Consider the following 21,886-nt stretch of genomic DNA (forward strand, 5'->3'; position numbering starts at 1 on the left):
CCCTAAAAAAAAACAAAGTCCAAAACATCCAACAGGGTGGGTGGAGGGGGACCGGAGGAGGGACTCGGACGGACATCCCGGGCAAAGCAGAAGCCGAGAAAGGGGGCCCAGGGGCAAGGTAGAGGCCAAGAAGGGGGACTCGTGCGGACGGCCCGGGGGAACAGCAACAGAGCAGGGAAGTCCGCGGCGGGGAAACTCAGGGGGCCGAAGACAGGGGTGAAGGCCTCGTCGGGGTAAATTAGGGGGCCGGACTCGAGGGTGAAGGCAGCGGCTGGGAAATTCAGGGGGCCGGGCTCGAGGGCGAAGGCATCGGCTGGGGAAAGTCAGGGGGCCGGGCTCGAAGGCGGGCAAGAAGGTGGCGACGGGACAGCTCCAGAGGACGGGCAGGAAGGCAGTACCGGGACAGCTCCGGAGGACGGGCAGGGAGACGGCGTAGGCCGCGATGGGGCCCCTCCGGGGTCAGCTGGATCGCCGGAGCAGGAGCACAGGGATCGGGAGCACTGGGAGCTGGAGATGGCGGACCCCCGGTGGTACAGGAACCGGTGTCGGCCGGACAGGAAACGGAGCAGACGGAACCCTGGACAGAACATGGGCTGGTGTCAGTGGGACCTCTGACTGAACAGGATTCGGAGCTGGCTGGCCTCGTCGGGGTAAAGATAAAACACAACACGGACAGATCGTGACAACTCTGGTACAGTAAAAGTCCTGCATTCAAAATGCTACTCAACAGTGGCGGCCAGCCCATAGGGGCGCCGCCCCCCCCTCTTCCCACATGTTTGATTGTCATTAGAAAATATATATATAGATATTTTTAAAAAAATAATATTTTTATTTTTATTTTTAATGAACAAGGTAAATATGATATAGTTGGTATTGTAAGCATTGGGTTGAGAGGTCATGTGTTGTGAGCATGCACAGTCTGTCCTGGAGTGGTGAAGGAGAGTTTGGTGTGACTCGACAATAATAAACGGAGGCGCTATCTGGGACGCTCCAAAAAGTACTAAGTTCCTGAGTTTTTGCTACACAGAAGTATCTTTGAAGCCTTAACACCTCGGACGTTACAGTATCAGTAAAATGTATAATCTACAATAAAATCTCGTTTAAAATTGTTTTACGATGTCTAAAGTTACTGCTAAGTCACATGTTTCCTGCCTGGCCGCAGCGTGTATCATTACCCTCTCTCGTCTGGGCGCTAAGAAAGGGGCCCTCAGCCAGAGCAGCAGCAGCCAACACATTGCTGACTGTTGCTATCTGTAAACTATGCCGCCGAAACATGATTTCAGCCAATCAGTGTCGTCAGATCTGATGGTTACAGGGCGGCAATTTCAGCGCCCGATGCAGTCTGTGAGTTGTTTGGACTCGTATTCTACAGTCAGTAGGCTACTTGATGAGGATGGCTGCGTCTGCAGGTGGAGACTCCGGTGCTAGTGGATCGCCGGAGCTGTAGATTAACATGTACATGCTTATTGTAGTTGTAAGGGCAATGCCTATAGCAACCATGGAGCATATGTGTGGGCTGGACCTGTATTTTACAGGAAAGGAGTGAGCAGAGGGTCGAGTTGTCGATTCTTGTTCAGTTTTCTGTGACTCCTCACCCTCTCAGACTTTGAGTTACGCGAGCTGCTAAAGAGACGCCCTACCTTGGAAACCAAACAACGGTGTATTAAAGTCAGAGTGGAGACAGTCGTGAGTAAATCTGATTTAGTCAGAAATCCGGAGAAATGCGGGAGAAATATGACCCCGGGAGGAAACCGGGAGAGGGCAATGAAATCGGGAGTCTCCCGTGAAAATTGGGAGGGTTGGCAAGTATGACACACACACACACACATAATGTTCGTATTCAGTCTCCTGATTTTAAATGGGAATTAAATCATTTGAGTGTTCCCAAAGCACCAGTGTTCTGCAGTTTGTGTGGGCCTACTGTACTGTTGCACAGTTTATACTGTAGAAACGATGTCCAGGACAAGGTATTTGGAAGTTTTGGAAGATTCATAGCTAACCACACTGAAGATTATGGATTATCTCATATTTTTAAACCTCAATTTGTCCTCCCCCCACCTCTCTAACATCACCAGAAGTCATAATTTAAGGGGTCATTTCTCAAAATGTTCCACTAAAAATATTTCCCCACCAGCCGCCACTGCTACTCAAGTACAAGTAGAAAAGTATTATCATCAAAATATAGTTAAAGTAGCAAAATAAAAGTATTTACTGAACACTGCGTGGAGGAAAGGCTGACTTCGAGTTAATAAACTAGTTAAAGTGGGATTCCAAAAGCATTTTAGCGTGCACTTGGAGAGAGAAGTGGCGTTAGATGTCAAGAAATACACAGACAGCGTCAGAGAGTGCTTCCCACAATGCACCTGTTCAGACCCGCCAAAGATCGTATATTGGAAAGATGGATTTTGGAAAAACAGCTGAGCTTGTTTCACCAACAAAACAAAAAATGTACCAGCTGGAACTGTGGCTGCATAATATAAGTGGTATGAATATATTATATCTACAGAAGTACACTTTACGATATGTTAGTTATTTACAGAACATATTAAATGTGTCCTAAAAACGTTGCACATCATTTAGTTGGAATGCTGTTAACAGTTCTTCTACGCACGAAATTCTTTATTATTATTCCGCCCGTTATTTTGCCGGTCTTCTTCTCCCGCATTGAACATCGCAGAAACTCCGTTCAAACATCAAAATGTTCAGCTCGGTCAGGAATCGATGGCTATTACTTTTTTCATTCATAACTTTAATAATTCTAGAGATACATCCCATCATTTATCACATTTTTAACTATTGAAGTCAATGGAGAAAATCTTCACACTTCAACAAATCTTCATGCGACTTCAACTGCTAACTGTTCATTCATACTTTCACTCAGAAACCTCATTCCAAATTTAAAATGTTACACATCTTTCTGACATTATTCGTGTAACACAACTTTTAAATCTGATTCTTACTTTAAGAGATATTAAACATTGTTCAGACCTTGGTAAAGAGGCTTTCTTCAGATTTTAACATTAACTAGAGTGTGTGATGTCACAGAGTGGAGGAAATATTGAAATTTGCCTTCATATTTTTTTTTTTAAAACTGCCATAATTCCCAAACCCTACATTCCTGAGACATACTTTTTCATGACAAACGTAGGAAAACATCTCGTAGCTTGAAAAATGACAAATAATTGAGCAAAAAATAATTTAACAAAATGCCTCTTGAGGGCATGAAGTGACAACAACTTTCAACATGCCTCCATTAAAGCCCATTGTAATTTCAGGCTGATATTTCCTCACAGCAGCCGCACACCTTTAGTTAAACTGCCAAAAAGGCCACATTATTAACCCAAAAAGCACACTTCAGATACTCAAAGTCCTTGAGATGCTTCACGCTTTGAAATGTCACCGATATCTGTAACGGTTCTTCAACAAAACGTTCACATGTAAGAGGTTTATCTCTCATTCAGAACTGAACAATGGAAACCTGTGATCTCTGGACGCCTCCTAAACTCAAATATAAACACCTGTGTCATGGAACACGATGATGTCATCACTCCAACTGACATGACAAGATAAAGGTTAATGGTCCTGCCCTCAACAGCTCTACGTCAATTATGGGGCGTCATCATATGCCGTTTCCATGGAAGATCAATAGGGCGATCAAGAGAAGAGAGAGAGGGCGATCAAGAGGAGAGAGAGAGGGCGATCAAGAGAAGAGAAAGAGGGTGATAGAAGAGTGAGAGGGTGATCAAGAGAAGAGAGAGGGCGATCAAGAGGAGAGAGGGCGATCAAGAGAATTGAGGTCGATCAAGAGAAGAGAGAGAGGGTGATAGAAGAGTGAGAGGGCGATCAAGAGAAGAGAGAGAGGGTGATAAAAGAGTGAGAGGGTGATCAAGAGAAGAGAGAGGGCGATCAAGAGAAGAGAGAGGGCAATCAAGAGAAGAGAGAGGGCGATCAAGAGAAGATAGAGAGGGCGAGCAAGAGAAGAGAGAGAAGAGAGAGAGGGCGATCAAGAGAAGAGAGAGGAGAGAGAGAGGAGAGAGAGGGCGATCAAGAGAAGAGAAAGAGGGTGATCAAGAGAAGAGAGAGAGGGCGATCAAGAGAAGAGAGGGCGATCAAAAGAAGAGACGGTGATAGAAGAGTGAGAAGGTGATCAAGAGAAGAGAGAGAGGGCGATCAAGAGAAGAGAGAGAGGGCGATCAAGAGAAGAAAGAGAGGGTGATAGAAGATTGAGAGGGTGATCAAGAGAAGAGAGAGAGGGGGCGATCAAGAGGAGAGAGAGAGCGATCAAGAGAAGAGAGAGAGGGCGAGCAAGAGAAGAGAGAGAAGAGAGAGAGGGCGATCAAGAGAAGAGAGAGAAGAGAGAGAGAGGAGAGAGAGAGGGCGATCAAGAGAAGAGAAAGAGGGTGATCAAGAGAAGAGAGAGAGGGCGATCAAGAGAAGAGAGGGCGATCAAGAGAAGAGACTGTGATAGAAGAGTGAGAAGGTGATCAAGAGAAGAGAGAGAGGGCGATCAAGAGAAGAGAGAGAGGGCGATCAAGAGAAGAAAGAGAGGGTGATAGAAGAGTGAGAGGGTGGTCAAGAGAAGAGAGAGAGGGCGAGCAAGAGAAGAGAGATAGAAGAGAGAGAGGGCGATCAAGAGAAGAGAGAGAGGGTGATTGAAGATTGAGAGGGTGATCAAGAGAAGAGAGAGGGGGCGATCAAGAGGAGAGAGAGAGGGCGATCAAGAGAAGAGAGAGAGAGAGGGCGATCAAGAGAAGAGAGAGAGGGTGATAGAAGAGTGAGAAGGTGATCAAGAGAAGAGAGAGAGGGTGATAGAAGAGTGAGAGGGTGATCAAGAGAAGAGAGAGAGGGCTGTCAAGAGAAAAGAGAGAGGGCGAGCAAGAGAAGAGAGAGAGGGCGATCAAGAGAAGAGAGAGAGTAATGTAACCTTCTAATGTAATGTATAACTCCTATTAAAATGTTCAAAAAGTGCTCAAACTTCACATGTGTCACTATGGGACAGTTTTGAGATTTCTTCAAATGCCGTTGCCATGGCAACACAATGCTCGCCATGAAACACGGTTTTCTCATAACTTCAGTGAAAATACTCCAAACAGCCCAAAACTTCACAGGTTTGGTAACGATGAACACATCTCAGCGTATTATGGAGTGTCATCAAATGCCGTTGCCATGGCGACAGATCGTTCGCCATCAAGTTAGTTCAAAAGTTTGCAGTTCAAATATTCTGCTGCTTTTCCAAGCCTTTTTACTTTATTTTCTTCTCTCATCACATATTCAAGCCCCCAGTGTTCATGTATAATTTCAATCTAAATTCTTCACTTTCTTCTTAAACATTACATTTCAGCATAGCAGTTTAGCATCAGCTATTTCAGCATAAAGCATTCCCACTAGCAATTTCTTCAGGAATTGCATTCTCTAGTTGTAATATGATGATGGTTTGTGTAACTGATTAGCATATTTTGCACTTGTATTGCAACCAAAGGTCAAGAAGCGAAACTGATAATTGATTCATGGACAAAGTGTTTCTTTTGTTATATTTAATAAAGTAAAAAAGAAAGTCAATATACAAATGAAATCAATCTAAAATGTAGGAACAGAGCTACTTCATCCTCAGAGGATAAATAAGTTCAGCTTACAGTCTCACAATACAAATGATAATTTTACCTGACACACCACACACAATTAATTTAACCATGTTCAATTAGGAGAATAATAAATATGCGTACCATAAATGAATAATCTATAGAACCTCCAGAACAAAAAGTCATGGCCTCTATGTAAACGGATCCCATCATACACAGAGTCAGTATGTAATGATTGTTAGAGATGGATCAGTTATTCCCTGATTGGCAGATTCCACCCACACTGACGGAGGTTCACCATATTTCAAACTTCTTGTCTATCTCAAGGAATGTCCTGTACACAATTTTGTTCTCGAACAGTCTAGAAAAATCGAAAAGCAGAGAGCACAGACATCAGTCAGAACAATACGTTGAATAGCAGTTTTATAATGATGAACGATTCCTCTGTCAGCCTATGAGTACAAATGATACAGTAATTATGGTTTTCTCACCGCACAGTGTGAATGGAGGGGTTGATGGAGACCAGTTGGAGTAAGAGGTCAGTCGAAGCATCAGTGATGTTGTTGTGGCTCAGACTGTAACACAAACACAAACAGAGGAACTTTTATTCATGTAATACATGGGCTGGGCAGTATAGGTACAGTCCAAACAAACATTATGTTCACTTGTATGTCTCCATTAGTTATGTCACTTTTCTGACACTGCCGTATGACTGCCTGAGTTCTGATTACAGCGTATCTTCAGACTGATTTTGTTCAACAGGTTTCAGTAAACAAAGCCCTGAATCGAATGATCAGACACAGAGAGATTCACACCCCAAACTAATGATTACACTAAAACCTATTTTCCACATGAACACCTTTGCCACTCACTCGAGGACTTGTACTTTGTGCAGCTGCGCGCTGAGTGTGAGCAGCAGCTGGTCAGTGAGCTGACAGTGACTGAGGTCCAGCTCTGTCAGCTCTTCAGAGGAGTCCAGAATCAGGGCCAAGGCTGCACAGGCCCTCTGATCCAGTGAGCTGTGGCTGAGGTCCAGCTCTCCCTCCAGGGCTTTGCAGAGGGACACTGCCCGTCCCACTGTGTCCCACTCACTGTTCACAGGAACCAGGGACACCAGCTGCAGGAGGACAGCTTTACTGGCTCTGAACAGGAGACACAGAGCAAAGAGCAAACTGATGTGATGCAGAAAGATGTATAAAAACAGCTTCTTCTCTGGTTTAAGTGTTAGTGGTCTTCGTACCTGAGTTGAACTTTGTGTAAGACAGGAAACAGCAGGTCTAATCCGCTGTCCTGAAACTCACATTCCTGCAGGATGAGCTGTGTGTCCCGTCTGCTGCGTCTCAGGATGGTGGAGACGGCCCTGCAGTCTTCAGCCGTTAGACGGAGAGTGTCACTCTGATCTTCCTCTGGCAGCTCCACACAGGAGGAGCAGGACAGATCCAGCCTGTGCTGCACAGTCCTGAGCAGAGACTCTGCGGCCCCCTGCTGGGCACCAGAGGCAGTGCAGCCGTGAACCAACCTCAGCAGCAGGTTCCTGTCAACACTAGGAGCACATTTATTAACAATTAAACTAACAACTTATCCATAAAGCTTCATTGACTGAGAAAATGTTTTTTTAATTATAATTATGTTTCTCATCAACTTGGGTCTTATTGAAGTCTTGTTCTTAATTTCTCTCAGTAATTAAGAACATAGAGCATATCACAGAATAACACCAGATCAAAATGGTTGGAAACAAATGTCCAGTTAAGAAGAGAACATGTTTTTATTGCTGTTGGTTTGGCTTTTCAGAAATGTGCCTCTTTAACATCGAAAGATAAGTGGCTGAAGGTGTTGTGCTGTTCCACCCTGCTGTTTCCATTCACTAACATTGGTGTTTGACAGATGGTAAAGTACAGCTGGGCCGAGATAAATACACGTTTAGAACTTTCATTTGTCAGACCTGAGTTGAGAAACTTTGTCCAGGTTCAAGAGGATGGACTCTATTTTCCATGGTGGTATGGAGGTCCACAGGAGGTTCAGTTTGACTCCATCACTGTGTGCGAGGGTGTAGAGCAGAGCGACACAGTCCATTGGTGACATCTCTCTGCAGGTCAGGTTGATCACATGACCCAAGGACCTCAGTAAACTGGGTATAATGAAACTGGCTCGAGCTTTGTAAATCTCCCTGATAGCAGTCAACACAAAGCTGGGAGAGGGCCTGAAAGAGTTTTAATGAACACACTTCAGTAAAATAAGTACCAACAAAATATATGTAAATGATAAAACAGGATAAACGACTCCATTGATGACCTTTTAAACACAATCCTGTCCAGGTAGGGAAGCAGACGTGTGATGTTCTCCTGTAAGAAAAGGTTCTTCCTCATGTTCACAGTGAGGGTCTGAGCTGATGGATGCTGCAGTAGAAGGTGGAGAAGCTCCCAGTTCAGAGAGAAGGAGGTCAGGTCTCCTCCAAACTTACTCAAGAAGGACCAGGTCAAGTCCTGGTCCTGGAGTTCATGGAGCAGGGAGAGTAGCTGCTGGACATTCTTCTCACTCAGTCTGCAGGATACAGTGTATGAAGATATGTGAACATTAATATCATCTGCATGAATTATTGTGAGTGTTTGAGGCTCCAGAGAGACTTTTACTTGATGTTGAGAGGGCCATCGTGGAGCAGCAGTGGTGTGAGACCCAGAGCAGGAACACAGACCTCAGTCAGGTCCAACTGTCTCACTGCCCAGTATCTCAGCAGGGAAGCCAAGCTACTGACAACCTTCAACAACACTCTGTGTGATGGTTGGGCGGTCTGAGGGCAGAGAGAAAGCTCTTCAACAGTCACCTGACAGCCCACTCCCCATCTCCTCACCCAGCCACCCAGCAGCAAGGCCATGTCGTTAGAAAGCCTGGAAACAAAGAAAGAGAATTGTACCATCATTTACCTTTATCCCCCGGCTGAACATTCAAACTGGACACGATGGCATGATAACATAAAAGATTAACTGTTTAAATGCGCACTTGAGACTGTGTAGTTGCGTTGTTCGTCTGAAGAGAGCAAAGGCTTCCTTATCAGACATCTTTCTGGGTTTGAGGATGAGATCCACATTAGCGCCACACAGCTGGAGAACTCTCCCCACAGACAGGCAGGTTTCCCTGAGTAACTCTCCTGATAGCAGCAGGGTGATCCCTGGCATTCTTAGGAGAGCGGCCGACTGCTCAGTCTCCTCTCTGGATCTGACAGAGATGAACGCACACACTCTCTGGAAGAACTCTGGACCACAGCTGAAACACAACAACATGGATGAACAGTGAGAAGGCAAAGCTCAAGTACAATAAATGCTGCTCTGCCAACCATCTTATCTGCAAGGTCTTTAATCAAGAATGACATTCAAAGAAAATAAAATAGGATGAATTAGTTTAAGTGCACGTCTGTCAGTCAACATGATAAAGCATTGCTCTGTCTGTTGTGCTAAATACTAAACTGAACAATCAGATTTATCTACAGAATATCCATTTATACATTTCAGTTAATCAACTGCTTCCAATGTACTGTTGATTTGTTACTGAATCTTTTTAACAAACCTTTCTGAGGAATACATTTAATATTATAAATATAGAGAATGACTGACCTGAGCTGTGAGATATGAGGCAGACACTGCAGCAAAGTCCTCACTTCACTCTCTCCATCTGAGCAGCCTCTCAGCTCCACTTGTTTCTTCTCTGGTTGGAGTCTCAGCACTTCCAGCAGGATGGAGCTCTTTCTCTCTGAGAGGTATATGATCCAGACTGCAGGAGCTGACTGGAGAACTGACTGTAATGATGGAAGGACACTCAGACCTGATTTAGTCTCATAGTCCTTCAGGTGGGAGTACAGATCCAGCAGGAAATCACACTGAAATTCTTCATCATCTTCATCATCTTCATCATCTATGCGAGTAAGAGGGAATGATGGATATGTGCACACTGATGATAACAGCTGCAGTGTCTTCTCTCCTGTCTGCTGCTCTCTCTCTGCTGCTGCACAGAACAGAGTCCCAAAGAACTTGACTCCACCTGAGAAGTACAAACCAGAAACTGGAACGAGAATTGAACAGTTTGTTATCAGATGATGTCAACAGCAGAGAAAGACTCTGATAGGGAGTGTTTCTGATAAATGTCTACAAATACCTGCCACTGAGCAGAAGACAGTAGAGGTAGAAGACTGAGGTTTTAAATAATGACTGAACTGGGAAATGTAATTCATCCACATCATGTTCAGAAGTGAAGGACTATTGTCTCTTTCTGAAACACTGCCCACAATCAGATGTCATTCATTTTTGTATTTCTTAAGAAATCCACATTATATCATAAAATATACATGATCTGTCCGACTGACCTGAGCTGTGAGATATGAGGCAGACACTGCAGCAAAGTCCTCACTTCACTCTCTTCCTCTGAGCAGTCTATCAGCTTCACTTGTTTCTTCTCTGGTTGGAGTCTCAGCACTTCCAGCAGGATGGAGCTCTTTCTCTTTGAGAGGTCTATGATCCAGACTGCAGGAGCTGACTGGAGAACTGACTGTAATGATGGAAGGACACTCAGACCTGATTTAGTCTCATAGTCCTTCAGGTGGGAGGCCAGATCCAGCAGGAAATCACACTGAAATTCTTCATCATCTTCATCATCTATGTGAGTAAGAGGGAATGATGGATATGTGCACACTGATGATAACAGCTGCAGTGTCTTCTCTCCTGTCTGCTGCTCTCTCTCTGCTGCTGCACAGAACAGAGTCCCAAAGAACTTGACTCCACGTGAGAAATCAAAACAGAAACTGGAACGAGAATTGAACAGTTTGTTATCAGATGATGTCAACAGCAGAGAAAGACTCTGATTGGGAGTGTTTCTGCTAAATGTCTACAAATACCTGCCATTGAGCAGAACACAGTAAACTCAATCAACCTCATATTGAAGTAACTTTGCCGTTAACAGGATCATATTTGGATTTTGGAAAGCTTTCAGTAAATGAACCTTTTCACAACATGTGTCATCACTTAGCTCTTCTGCTGACTCACAACACAGACACTAATCCTGTTCCTCAAATCACTTCTTATTTGCTTCCCAGTGATTCTGTTCACCTGAGGGGATTTTACTTTGTGAATGAGTTTTGTATGTAAAGTGATGTTCCCAATATAATAATGTAAAAAGTGGAACAACAACATCTAGAGTCACTATCACGTAGAAGAGAACATCACATCACTAAACTGTTCACTTTGCTCCTGAGAGAATACACATGTGAATTAGAGTTTAGTAACACCTCCTCTGTCTCTGATGACTGTTAGGCACCAAGCCTGTTTTTCAGGTCTCAGGCTCGAAAATGACATTCCCAGAACAAATGACCATATCTTCCCTTCTAAAAGGGTTAAATTAATAATCTTTTTTCTCAAAGTAATGATAAAACTGTGAGTTGGATGTAGAAGTGTCAGAATCAATATAGATGTTTTTTATTTTTAAAGAAAATTCAGATTAAACATAGTAAAAAAACTGTAAATTATAGTGTCCGTCCAAAAAATATTTTTTACTTATAGTGAAAATCACCCTTGGATGATGGGATAGTAGACTAAAAGCTTTAGGAATCCAAAGTACAACATATAATAAGTACCCTGTATCAAGATTGATGCAAAACAAGTGATATTTGACCTTTTTAGAGAGATTTAGCAACAAAAAAAACACTTCTGGGGTCATTTGGGTGGATTTTACCTATCTCTGGCCCCCCTTGGTCGATTTGGATGATTGACACCTCTTTTTAACCGCTAGAGCCAATAGAATCGAGGGGAAGTTCCACATACACACACACAGGTTACCAAATAAGGAGTGAGAGAGACGCGTAGAAAAACCGGAAGCTGCGCGAACCTCTGGTGGCTAGTTAGCTGAGTTTCTTCCCGTTACATGGATATGAAACATTCATAGTTTCACATCCGATCACTTCTTCATTTCATTCTCTCTACCCCTTTCCAAACATAACAAACTAATCTCTTCTCATCCTGCACTTGTCTGCCGTAACCTTCGTTCCATCTCCCCCACTACCTTTGCCTCGTCGGTGCTCTCAGCCCTCCCTTCCTCTGATTCGTTCCATCTCCTGCCTCCAAACTCTGCTGCAGAAACTCTCCTCTCTACTCTCTCATCCACTCTGGACTCGCTCTGTCCTCTCACATCTCGGCAGGCTCGTCAGTCCCCTCCTGCTCCCTGGCTAAATGATGCACTGCGTGCTAATAGAACCGTCCTTAGGGCAGCAGAGCGGAAATGGTGGAAATCCAAACACCGTGACGACCTCCTAACCTATCAGGCTCTCCTCTCCTCTTTCTCTGCTTCGATCTCTCAGGCAAAAAGCACTTTCTTTCACGATAAGATCCAATCTTCCTATTCCAATCCTAAAAAACTATTTTCCATCTTCTCCACCCTCTTGGACCCTCCAAAAGCTCCTCCCCCCTCCTCACTTCTGTCAAGCGACTTTGTTACCCACTTTGAAAAAAAGGTTGATGATATTCGCTCTTCTTTTTCTGACTCACCTTTACTCACCGCTGGGTCACCAGACCCTTCTTCCACCAACACACTAACCTCCTTTTCCCCTCTCTCTCTCCAAGTGAGGTTCTTACCCTCATTACCTCTGCCCGCCCTACCACCTGTCCTCTGGACCCTATCCCTTCAAACCTCCTTCAGACTATCGCTCCTGATATTCTACCGTTTCTCACCCATTTCATCAACACTTCTCTAACTTCTGGTCACTTTCCAAACAGTCTCAAGGAGGCAAGAGTAAACCCTCTCCTAAAGAAACCCACTCTCAACCCGTCTGATGTTATAAACTACAGGCCTGTCTCTCTCCTCCCGTTCCTGTCTAAATCACTTGAACGCGCTGTCTTTAAACAACTCTCCTGTTATCTCAATCAGAACAACCTTCTGGATCCGCACCAGTCTGGTTTCAAGGCAGGTCACTCCACAGAAACTGCTCTCATTGCTGTCACGGAGGAACTGCACACTGCCAAAACTGCATCCCTCTCCTCTGTCATCATCCTGTTGGACCTGTCTGCTGCATTCGACACGGTGAATCATCAGATCCTCCTTCGCACGCTCCAAAAACTTGGAGTTTCAGGCTCTGCACTTTCCCTCCTCACCTCATACCTGAAAGACCGTACCTACAGGGTGACTTGGAGAGGGTCTGAGTCCGACCCTTGTCAATTAACTACAGGGGGTCCCTCAGGGCTCTGTTCTTGGTCCCCTCCTCTTCTCCCTGTACACAAACTCGCTCGGATCAGTCATTAGCCCGCATGGTTTTTCTTACCACTGCTACGCTGACGACACCCAATTAATTCTGTCCTTTCCCCGCTCAGAGACCCAGGTCGTCGCACGCATCTCTGCTTGTCTAGCTGACATCTCTCAGTGGATGTCTGCTCATCACCTCAAGCTCAACCTTGACAAGACTGAGCTGCTTTTCCTTCCGGGAAAAGATTGTCCCACTCTTGACCTAACAATCAACATCGGCACCTCAGTTGTTTCCCCGACTCAGACTGCAAGGAATCTGGGTGTGACCCTAGATAACAACCTGTCCTTCACTGCAAACATCGCTGCCACAACCCGTTGCTGCAGATACACGCTTTACAACATCAGGAAGATACGTCCCCAGCTGACTCAGAAAGCGACTCAGGTTCTGGTCCAGGCTCTCGTCATCTCACGCCTAGACTACTGCAACTCCCTCCTGGCTGGTCTACCTGCATGTGCCATCCGACCTCTGCAGCTCATCCAGAATGCAGCGGCTCGTCTGGTCTTCAACCTTCCTAAATGTTCCCACACCACTCCGCTCCTCCGCTCCCTTCACTGGCTTCCGGTAACTGCTAGAATCCACTTCAAGACACTGGTACTTGCTTACCATGCTGCGAATGGATCTGGCCCTTCCTACATCCAGGACATGGATAAACCGTACACCCCAGCACGTGCACTACGCTCTGCATCAGCCAAACGGCTCGTTGCGCCCTCGCTGCGAGGGGGACCCAAGTTCCCATCGGCGAAAACACGTGGGTTTGCTGTCCTGGCTCCAAGATGGTGGAATGAGCTCCCCATTGACATCAGGACAGCAGATAGCTTGCACATTTTCCGGCGCAAACTGAAAACTCATCTCTTTCGACTCCACTTCGAGCGTTAGAACTATTAACGAAGCACTTTTATACTAATAAAGGACTGGCTTACCTAAAGCCAGTTGAGTAGCACTTGAAATGTTTGGCTCTATGAAACCTGATGTACTTATATGATTCTGTTTTCTTCAAGGTTGTGTCTTCCTGGTCGAATGTACTTATTGTAAGTCGCTTTGGATAAAAGCGTCAGCTAAATGCAATGTAATGTAATTAAATCTTAAGAAGCCCTCAGACACTGTTGCTTGCAGATGTTGTGGTTTCGGTCCCTTCGGCGGGTCCGTGGGGCTTAAGAGGTTTTAAGTTAGGATTGTTCTTGTGTCTGAAATCTTTGTTTGAAGCTCACTATAAAGTCTTTAGAAGTTTCATTAGAGTCAGTCAAGTTTAATCTAGTATCCATTAAAGAGGTAGATAAATGTGGTATTACTTGTTGTACCTTTATACTTTTAACTGCTCTTTGATTAAATTATAACAGAGATGATTTAAAAATCTGATAGCAGTTTTATCAGCAAGTTTATTTATGTTTGTATGTGTTTTTATTTCTGAATGAGGCATGAGCGTGACGGTGCTGCTGTCTCAGAGCTTAGGTTCTCTCATTATGATTCACACAGTGGCGGTTTTACGGGGTGGCAGCTGCCACCTCAGAAAAATGCCTTGCCACCCCAGCTGCCACCCCAGTTGGCAGCTTTGTTTTGAAAGAAAAGTTGTGGCTCATCGGACATTTATGAGAGAAAATCTCTAATGGCCGAGTGCAAGTGAATGCAGCACAAGACGGGAGCCTTGTAACCCCTCCCCCCCTGGCGCGGTTTTGACCCCACGGTTTGATGATTGATAGGTGTGTGGGCTGTCTTTCATTTTGACACACAGAACAATGGGGGCTATCCACCCTTATCCACAATGTAAAGTCATTCACAGCCTCTTCCCTCTTCTCTCTGTGAGGAGCAGCAGGTTCAGCTTTCAGAACAAAGTAACACAAAACTAAATTGGCATTCATTTTTTTAAATATGTGGTGTAGTAATAGATTTATTTATTTTCTTCTCAAGAGAGTACCAGAATGTGTATTTTATGTTAGTATTTCAAAAGATCTCCTGGGGAGAATCCCCCCAGACCCCCTGCAGGGGTTGGGTTTTCAGCATGTGAACTCTTTCACCTGTGGGGAAGTTGCAGGATTGGCTCCAGGTCGCCCTTTTTATTTACTACAAGACAAATGTGCCTTTTTATTTCATACAGTTCCATATTGATTGAGACAGGGAAATAATCTAAACCTCACGAGTGGCGTTTCACTGTCAAGGGGAGCGTGCGTAATTACATTGCAAATACTGACTTGAGCCCCACCACTGTATGGGTTAGCCCTACCATAGATTACCCAACACAAATACTCTGGAGCCACTGTTTGCGGTCTACAATGACAGAAGAGCCTGTCAAGTTTGGCTGTACTCAGCATTGAATCAAAATGCACCATAGCTTTAAATCTTAATAAGTCTGTGAGGCGTTTTGCTGAACAACATGGTAATCGCCACATTCAGCTGTTATAGGCAACTTGATGCTCTGCTCACGGATGACTCGATGAGCTTAAACAACAGTTAAGATGATGACCTTGTATGTGTGTATAATATTTTTCTTCTTTGTGGGGGTCTGCCCCCAAAAACTGTTTCAAGTCCTGAGAAAGTCAAATCTGACGGTGTGTAAAACTTCACTGCCCAGCCAAAAGAAAGTAACCACTTTGATTGAACTAGGCCAGTAGGTAAGGACTCTCCACTGGATCATAACTGCAGCGATGTTTTAGCTGAACACACGTTGTTTAACCCTAACTGAGGCAGTTAGTCGCTTCTTTAATGTCTGTTCTTTCTGAAGTAAAGCCCAGGTTGTAACTGTTTGCAGTAAAGTCGTGGGGCGCTGAACTGTTCCTTTGAATCTTTTGAGTTTTGATACATGATATAATTACTTGTCTTTCAAATTTGAAGGAGGGTGAGCAAGCATCTTGAGGAACATTCATCATTAACTCCTCCAAAAAATATAGTTTATTCAACAATGAATGAATATATGAATCATAACAGTGATTGACAGCTGATAGGAATAATATGATTGTTAATATTATCATATTCATTCAGACAAACATCCATGAGACAGTTAATTAATGGACTTATTGCAGCAGTCTGCATAGATTTGGTTCCCCTGCTGGTCTAAGAGTGAAACAAACTCATTCAGTTATTGTTCAGTTAAAATTCATTAAATGATGTCTGCCACCTTATATATTTATATTTAAGGCTTTACTGATGTGCCACAATAATGTCACCCATATATGTTATTGAGTTAAAATATTAATATTGTGGCTTTCCAAGTTAACATTGATTGATATGACTGAGATTAAATCAGCATATACTTCTGCCAGGGGATGCCACCCCTCAAATTCTCCTGCCACCCCATGAATATTTGTCTAGATCCGCCCCTGGATTCACATCATCTCATTATTCTCAGTCATTCTTTAAATAATGACTGAACTGGGAAATGTAATTCATCCACATCATGTTCAGAAGTGAAGGACTATTGTCTCTTTCTGAAACACTGCCCACAATCAGATGTTATTCATTTTTGTATTTCTTAAGAAATCCACATTATATCATAAAATATACATGATCTGTCCGACTGACCTGATCTGTGAGATATGAGGCAGACACTGCAGCAAAGTCCTCACTTCACTCTCTTCCTCTGAGCAGCCTCTCAGCTCCACTTGTTTCTTCTCTGGTTGGAGTCTCAGCACTTCCAGCAGGATGGAGCTCTTTCTCTTTGAGAGGTCTATGATCCAGACTTCAGGAGCTGACTGGAGAACTGACTGTAATGATGGAAGGACACTCAGACCTGATTTAGTCTCACAGTCCTTCAGGTGGGAGTACAGATCCAGCAGGAAATCACACTGAGGGTCTCTCTTAAAATAATAAGAAACAATGTCGGTTAAAGCTGTTGTTTGATATGTGCACACTGATAACAGCAGCTGCAGTAGCTTCTCTCCTGTCTGCTGCTCTCTCTCTGCTGCTGCACAGAACAGAGTCCCAAAGAACCGGAGTTCACCTGAAGGTTCTGATAACTGAGGCACAAAACTGAAAACATAAGGAAACAAGAGATTGTGATGTTAGGTTTCTATCGAATACAAACTTTTCTGCATCAGCTGTGGTTTAAATTATGTTAAATTGAATCTGCATGCACCAAGATTCAAAATAAATGAAGCAGCTTATTTTGAAAAAGATTACAATTTACCTGAGCTGTGAGATATGAGGCAGACACTGCAGCAAAGTCCTCACTTCACTCTCTTCCTCTGAGCAGCCTCTCAGCTCCACTTGTTTCTTCTCTGGTTGGAGTCTCAGCACTTCCAGCAGGATGGAGCTCTTTCTCTCTGAGAGGTCTATGATCCAGACTGCAGGAGCTGACTGGAAAAATGGCTTCAGTTTTTCAATGACAACTGAACTCTCTTGAGTTTTGACATGTTGATAAAAATCCAGAAGGATGTTATGCACATCAGTGTTAAAAGAAAACAGAGAGATGAGGTCGTTCACTTCATTGTGAACGCTTTCTCCTTGAATGTGATTGGCTGCTCTCAGACATAAATCCAGAAACAGCTGCTTTTCTTGTCTCTTCAGTGTCTCATAGCATCGCTCCTGGTCCTGTAATCCTGGACCTCTGTAGGTCCTCCTGAAGCTGCATGATGACAAACACATATGTCATTGCATGTACTTTAGAACTAAACTTTACATGTAAAACAAAGTTACAGCTGTTAATACTGTCCTAATGAGAGTACATTTCTGGATGTCAACATAAGAGATCAAAGTTCAGATTCAACTGAAACAAAGAGCCCTGCCTGTTTCTAAAAAAATACTGATGATTCAAACGATGTTTATTGTCTATTTATAGTTTTTATGAATGCTGACTAATAAGTGTTAAAAAGAAATGGTGAAAAAAACATCAGCATTTAAATTGCTGCATTGAATAATATATAAGACATATATTAAACCTGACCTCATTTCTGCTGTGATGAGGCCGAGTATAACCTTCATGCTGATCCACAAATGAATGAGGCATGCTTGAGCTCACAGCTGCAATGCCGATTTGAAAATATCAGGTCTCTCTCTGCTCCGTATCAGCTGATCGCTGCACATCAGCATCTCTTTCTCTCTCGGTACACTCACTGCTGCTCGTTAAACGCCCGTCATCTTTATCGTAATGAAACCTATTAAAATGTTTAGATCGCATGTTGTTTGACCACCATTTCCGCTATTTTACTAAAGGTTCATAAAACCATTTTTTCTGTTAACTTGGCATGTGAATTGTTTTTACCCTCAAAGAACCGAAATCCAGAACCGAAATCTGAACCGGAATCTCTAGAATCCAAACGATTCCCAACTCTAAGTATTACACAGTTTTAATAATTCCACTGTGAAGGTGAATCGTCACTTTATTATGCATTTAGTTTTGTCAAAAACGAAGTTGCAGTTTTATAAATGATAATGTTTAAATAAATTCCAGTGAAGTTTGGAAGCTAAAGATGTGTACGTGGTTCGTAGGGGGGGTGCATCCCACCACACAGAAACATAAGCTTCATACCTGAGTGAGCTGACGTATGGCAGAGCCTCTAGCAGAGTCTCACACAGACTGTGGCAGTCAGGCTTCTCCCTCTCCCAGTGGAGGCAGATTTTAACCTTCTTACTTATCTTCTGCAGGACTGTCACTGCTCTTTCAAACAGCTTTCTGCCCCCCTCCACTGGAAGGTGCAACTGATTTCCATCAAGGCCAAGCAAGGTGATGTAGTCCATCTCCCCTTCGCTGAGAAGGAAGATCTCCCACAGCTGCAGTGGCAGAGAATCACACCTGCAATATGAAGAATAATCATCGTTTCCTCATTACTTCTGTTTATATATTAAAGGTTACAACCATGAACAATTAAATTCGACCTAATTAGATGTGTTGTAACGTTAGCAGTAATAATAACTGCTCATCCATACCATTGGACATTTGGAAGGCATCCTAATAGTGGTCTCATTCCTTGTTGTGACATCGTGACGTCCTCAAGGTTCAGCCATATTTTCCTCTCCTTAGACTGAGTGATCACATAGGCCACAGCACAGCAGGGGTAAGGATCGAGACTCTCTTCACTGAGATCAAGATGGAAGTCCAGTTGTTCCAGAAGGTCGATGCATGCTTCAGGACACTGGGACTCATACAAGCACTGGCATAGGAACAGTATGCGCCCACTGTCCTCAGTATCAGGATCATCGTTTCCACACAGGCTAGGAAGGAATGTGGATATCACTTTCTTGAAGAACCAGTTTGATGTATTCTTGAGCTCCTCAGCAGGAATCAGATACTCCATCAAACTAGGGCTCTTCTCAGTCAACAATCTACACATGTAAGGGATCAGATGTTTCATGTGTTTCTTCTCCTCAGTGAGGCACTGCTGAAAAACATTACTGATTAAATCTGGATTCTTCAAGAGCCAGAGTGCTGCAAAAAACTCCTGCATTGTGTAATGGAGAAATGCATAGGTGGTTATTCTCTCAGTAGGGGCGACTTTGATAACAAGTTGTTTGAGCAAGGAGAGGACACAGCTGTCTCTAAAGGGACGTAGTGTCAAGTTCACCGTTTTTCCTTCAGTTGCACGAAAAGCAACCTCAGCCAAAGACAGTATCTCCTGACTCTTGCTTTCGATGAAGGCATCTAGATGAATGTATTTTGTGTTGCTGTTTCTTTCAAGGCAAAAACGGAAAATGTTGATGTAGATATCAGTTATGCAGCAAGGCTTTTGAAAGTCCTCTGATGTCTCAAATGTAAAGCATGCAGCCACCATCAGTGCGTACATCGGTACATGGCAAAGCGTAAACAACTCCAAGTTGCTCAACACCCTCTCCTTTCGTTCACGTAGCATCCTAGATATGAATGTTTTTATGGTCTGCTCACTAAAGCCTTTCACTTCCACTCTGAGAAAGTCTTCGGACAGAAGGTGGTCTTCATCAGCTGGTCTGCAAGTCACAACGACCTTGGAGTCCTTTAGCAAATCTTTCTTTACAAGTTTCTGCACTACTGGTAAAGACAGATCTGTGATTCCATCAAAAATGAGTGTAACATTGTCAGAGTTATTCTTTATGTCCTGTAAGACCTCGTCGTTGCCTTCATCTGGCTCACTGAACTCATTGAAAAGAAGGTCCTCCAGGCTCTTGATGTTGGATATTTTTCTCATGTCAAAGTAAAACATGTAGTTTAGCTCCTTGTCATCTTTTTCTGTCCAGAGTTTTAACATTTCATGAGTGAGTGCTGTCTTTCCAATCCCAGACTTACCAACCAAGAGTATGTTTTTATCTGTTTTAAGCAGGTCACTGGGAGAACTGTCTGCTTTGTCCTTAGGGATGTAGGTCCCTAGCTTTTTACAACGGCTCATCCTGCTTTTCTTGTTCTTACATTTCTTTATTTTAGAGGGAGAAACACTTCCTTGTGTGTCCAATACAAGTGACATGTACGACAGATCAGGCTTGCTGTTTTCTTCAAACAGATCTTTGTTTGCCGTCCAAAACTCTTTTGATATTTTTTGTGCTTTTGACTTCAACTTTGCCTGGTAACGGTGGCACGGTGTTGGGGCTAAAATAAAAACAACAGTGAGTAAGTAAATATTGTAAATTACATGATGTAGCCTCATACTAAACAGTGGATGAATATCTCCAGAGGACACAGCCCATCGAACATCAGCATGAAGACGTGACACACTTTCTGTAATAGTTATATTAAACATACCTTGTAGGTAGTTGTTTCCCACTTGTGTGTCTTCCTTGAAAGGGAAGCAGCTGATCCAGTGGTGCAGGTCAAACATCTGTTTCTCAGGGAGAAGAGATGTCCTCCCATGGGTCCTCTTCCTCGTTATGTCAATAATTTTGAGGAATTCATAGCTGGCTGCTTCCCCCTTTTTGGTTACAGAGTCTAGAAGATTTCTGTTTTTATCATAGTCATTCCCTTCTGCTTGTATTCTGCTGACCTCTTCATCGCGTAACACTCCTTGCTGTTTCAAGTTCTCTAGAATCACTGACAGATTCTTTAATGTTTTCACAAGGTGGGTTCTGGCCCCCCTGACGTACTCTAAAGCTGACTGTGTTGTAGAAGCCATGTTTCAGTACTTCGGTGTCTTCTGCTTCAACTTCAATGATCTAGAGAACAAAAGAATGGTTTAATGAAATGTAATATGAACTCTTATGCATCCAAAAAAAGTACAGATATATTTAGATCTAAAAGGAATACAAATAAATTCAGGGCAGATAAGAACAGCAGGGGGGAGGATTTGGCGTCATTAGGCACTTTCCCACCAAGTACTTAGTTCCCAGTACTTATATCATCAGAACTCTTTAGTTCAGATCGCGTTCACACCGGAATAAGTCCCTGAGGGAGGATTAGGCAAATTGAGCCGCTGACGTCACTTCTTCTTCTTCTGCTTTGGGTTTACTGGCAGGCCGCAAACAACTTCACGGCGTATACTGCCGCCCGAAGTCCCCGGCCGCCCGAAGTCCCCGGCCGCCCGAAGTCCCCGAAGTGCCGGCCGCCCGAAGTGCCCGGCCACCCGAAGTGCCCGGCCGCCCAAAGTGCCCGGCCGCCCAAAGTGCCCGGCCGCCCAAAGTGCCCGGCCGCCCAAAGTGCCCGGCCGCCCAAAGTGCCCGGAGTTGGGGACTGGCTTCAGTAGAAGCTGCTGGGACTCCCAGCAGCTTCTACTGAAGCCAATCATAAATGGGAACCTTTCTCTCCCAGGAAAGTCCCTGCTCTCTAGCAGGGACTAAAAAGGGGATGAAAAGGTTCTCATGAACTAAGTTCTAGTTCCGGATTTTTTTGGTGTGAACGCAACATTTCAAGAACTATCGGAACTATACTGGGAAAAGTACTCCGATCGTGAAAGCGCCCAATGATACAGTTTTTTCTCATTGGCTCACTTCTTTAAACAGTCTTGACCTTCTCTTAACTCTATGTGCAATGGTTACAACTTTTTCATCACACATCTTTTGCACGTATGAACATTAAGTTAACTCAGACAAAACATTGAATTCATGCCAACAAGTTGTTATTGTGTCAGTAAATGTGCGAATACAAACAAAATGGATAGCTGTTTTGTCCCAGTGTGAACACGAACAGTACTAGTCAAAACAGTAA

The 21,886-nt window shown here is 43.8% G+C and overlaps 1 protein-coding gene across 6 annotated transcripts in view; it reads right to left on the reverse strand.

Moving 5' to 3' along the window:
• Nucleotides 1-21,886, reverse strand: part of LOC117549781 — a 28,739-nt gene continuing 6,853 nt past the window's right edge. For 2 of the 6 annotated variants that reach the window (XM_034221853.1, XM_034221854.1), the window contains exons 2-15: nucleotides 20,492-20,898; nucleotides 18,712-20,338; nucleotides 18,314-18,577; nucleotides 16,973-17,410; nucleotides 16,369-16,815; nucleotides 9,934-10,368; nucleotides 8,577-8,840; nucleotides 8,210-8,464; nucleotides 7,872-8,120; nucleotides 7,522-7,779; nucleotides 6,820-7,122; nucleotides 6,452-6,721; nucleotides 6,071-6,154; nucleotides 1-577 (exon numbers count right to left, since the gene is read on the reverse strand). In XM_034221853.1, the coding sequence (XP_034077744.1) occupies nucleotides 460-577; nucleotides 6,071-6,154; nucleotides 6,452-6,721; nucleotides 6,820-7,122; nucleotides 7,522-7,779; nucleotides 7,872-8,120; nucleotides 8,210-8,464; nucleotides 8,577-8,840; nucleotides 9,934-10,368; nucleotides 16,369-16,815; nucleotides 16,973-17,410; nucleotides 18,314-18,577; nucleotides 18,712-20,338; nucleotides 20,492-20,858 (5,379 nt within the window). In that variant the 5' untranslated portion in view covers nucleotides 20,859-20,898 and the 3' untranslated portion in view covers nucleotides 1-459. Of the gene's footprint in view, nucleotides 578-5,504; nucleotides 5,941-6,070; nucleotides 6,155-6,451; nucleotides 6,722-6,819; nucleotides 7,123-7,521; nucleotides 7,780-7,871; nucleotides 8,121-8,209; nucleotides 8,465-8,576; nucleotides 8,841-9,933; nucleotides 10,369-16,368; nucleotides 16,816-16,972; nucleotides 17,411-18,313; nucleotides 18,578-18,711; nucleotides 20,339-20,491; nucleotides 20,899-21,886 lie in introns of those variants that run through there. The other 4 variants (XM_034221855.1, XM_034221856.1, XM_034221858.1 and 1 more) reach the window with 4 other exon arrangements.

The sequence above is a fragment of the Gymnodraco acuticeps genome, unplaced genomic scaffold, assembly GCF_902827175.1.
Source record: "Gymnodraco acuticeps unplaced genomic scaffold, fGymAcu1.1, whole genome shotgun sequence".
Classification (NCBI taxonomy): domain Eukaryota; kingdom Metazoa; phylum Chordata; class Actinopteri; order Perciformes; family Bathydraconidae; genus Gymnodraco; species Gymnodraco acuticeps.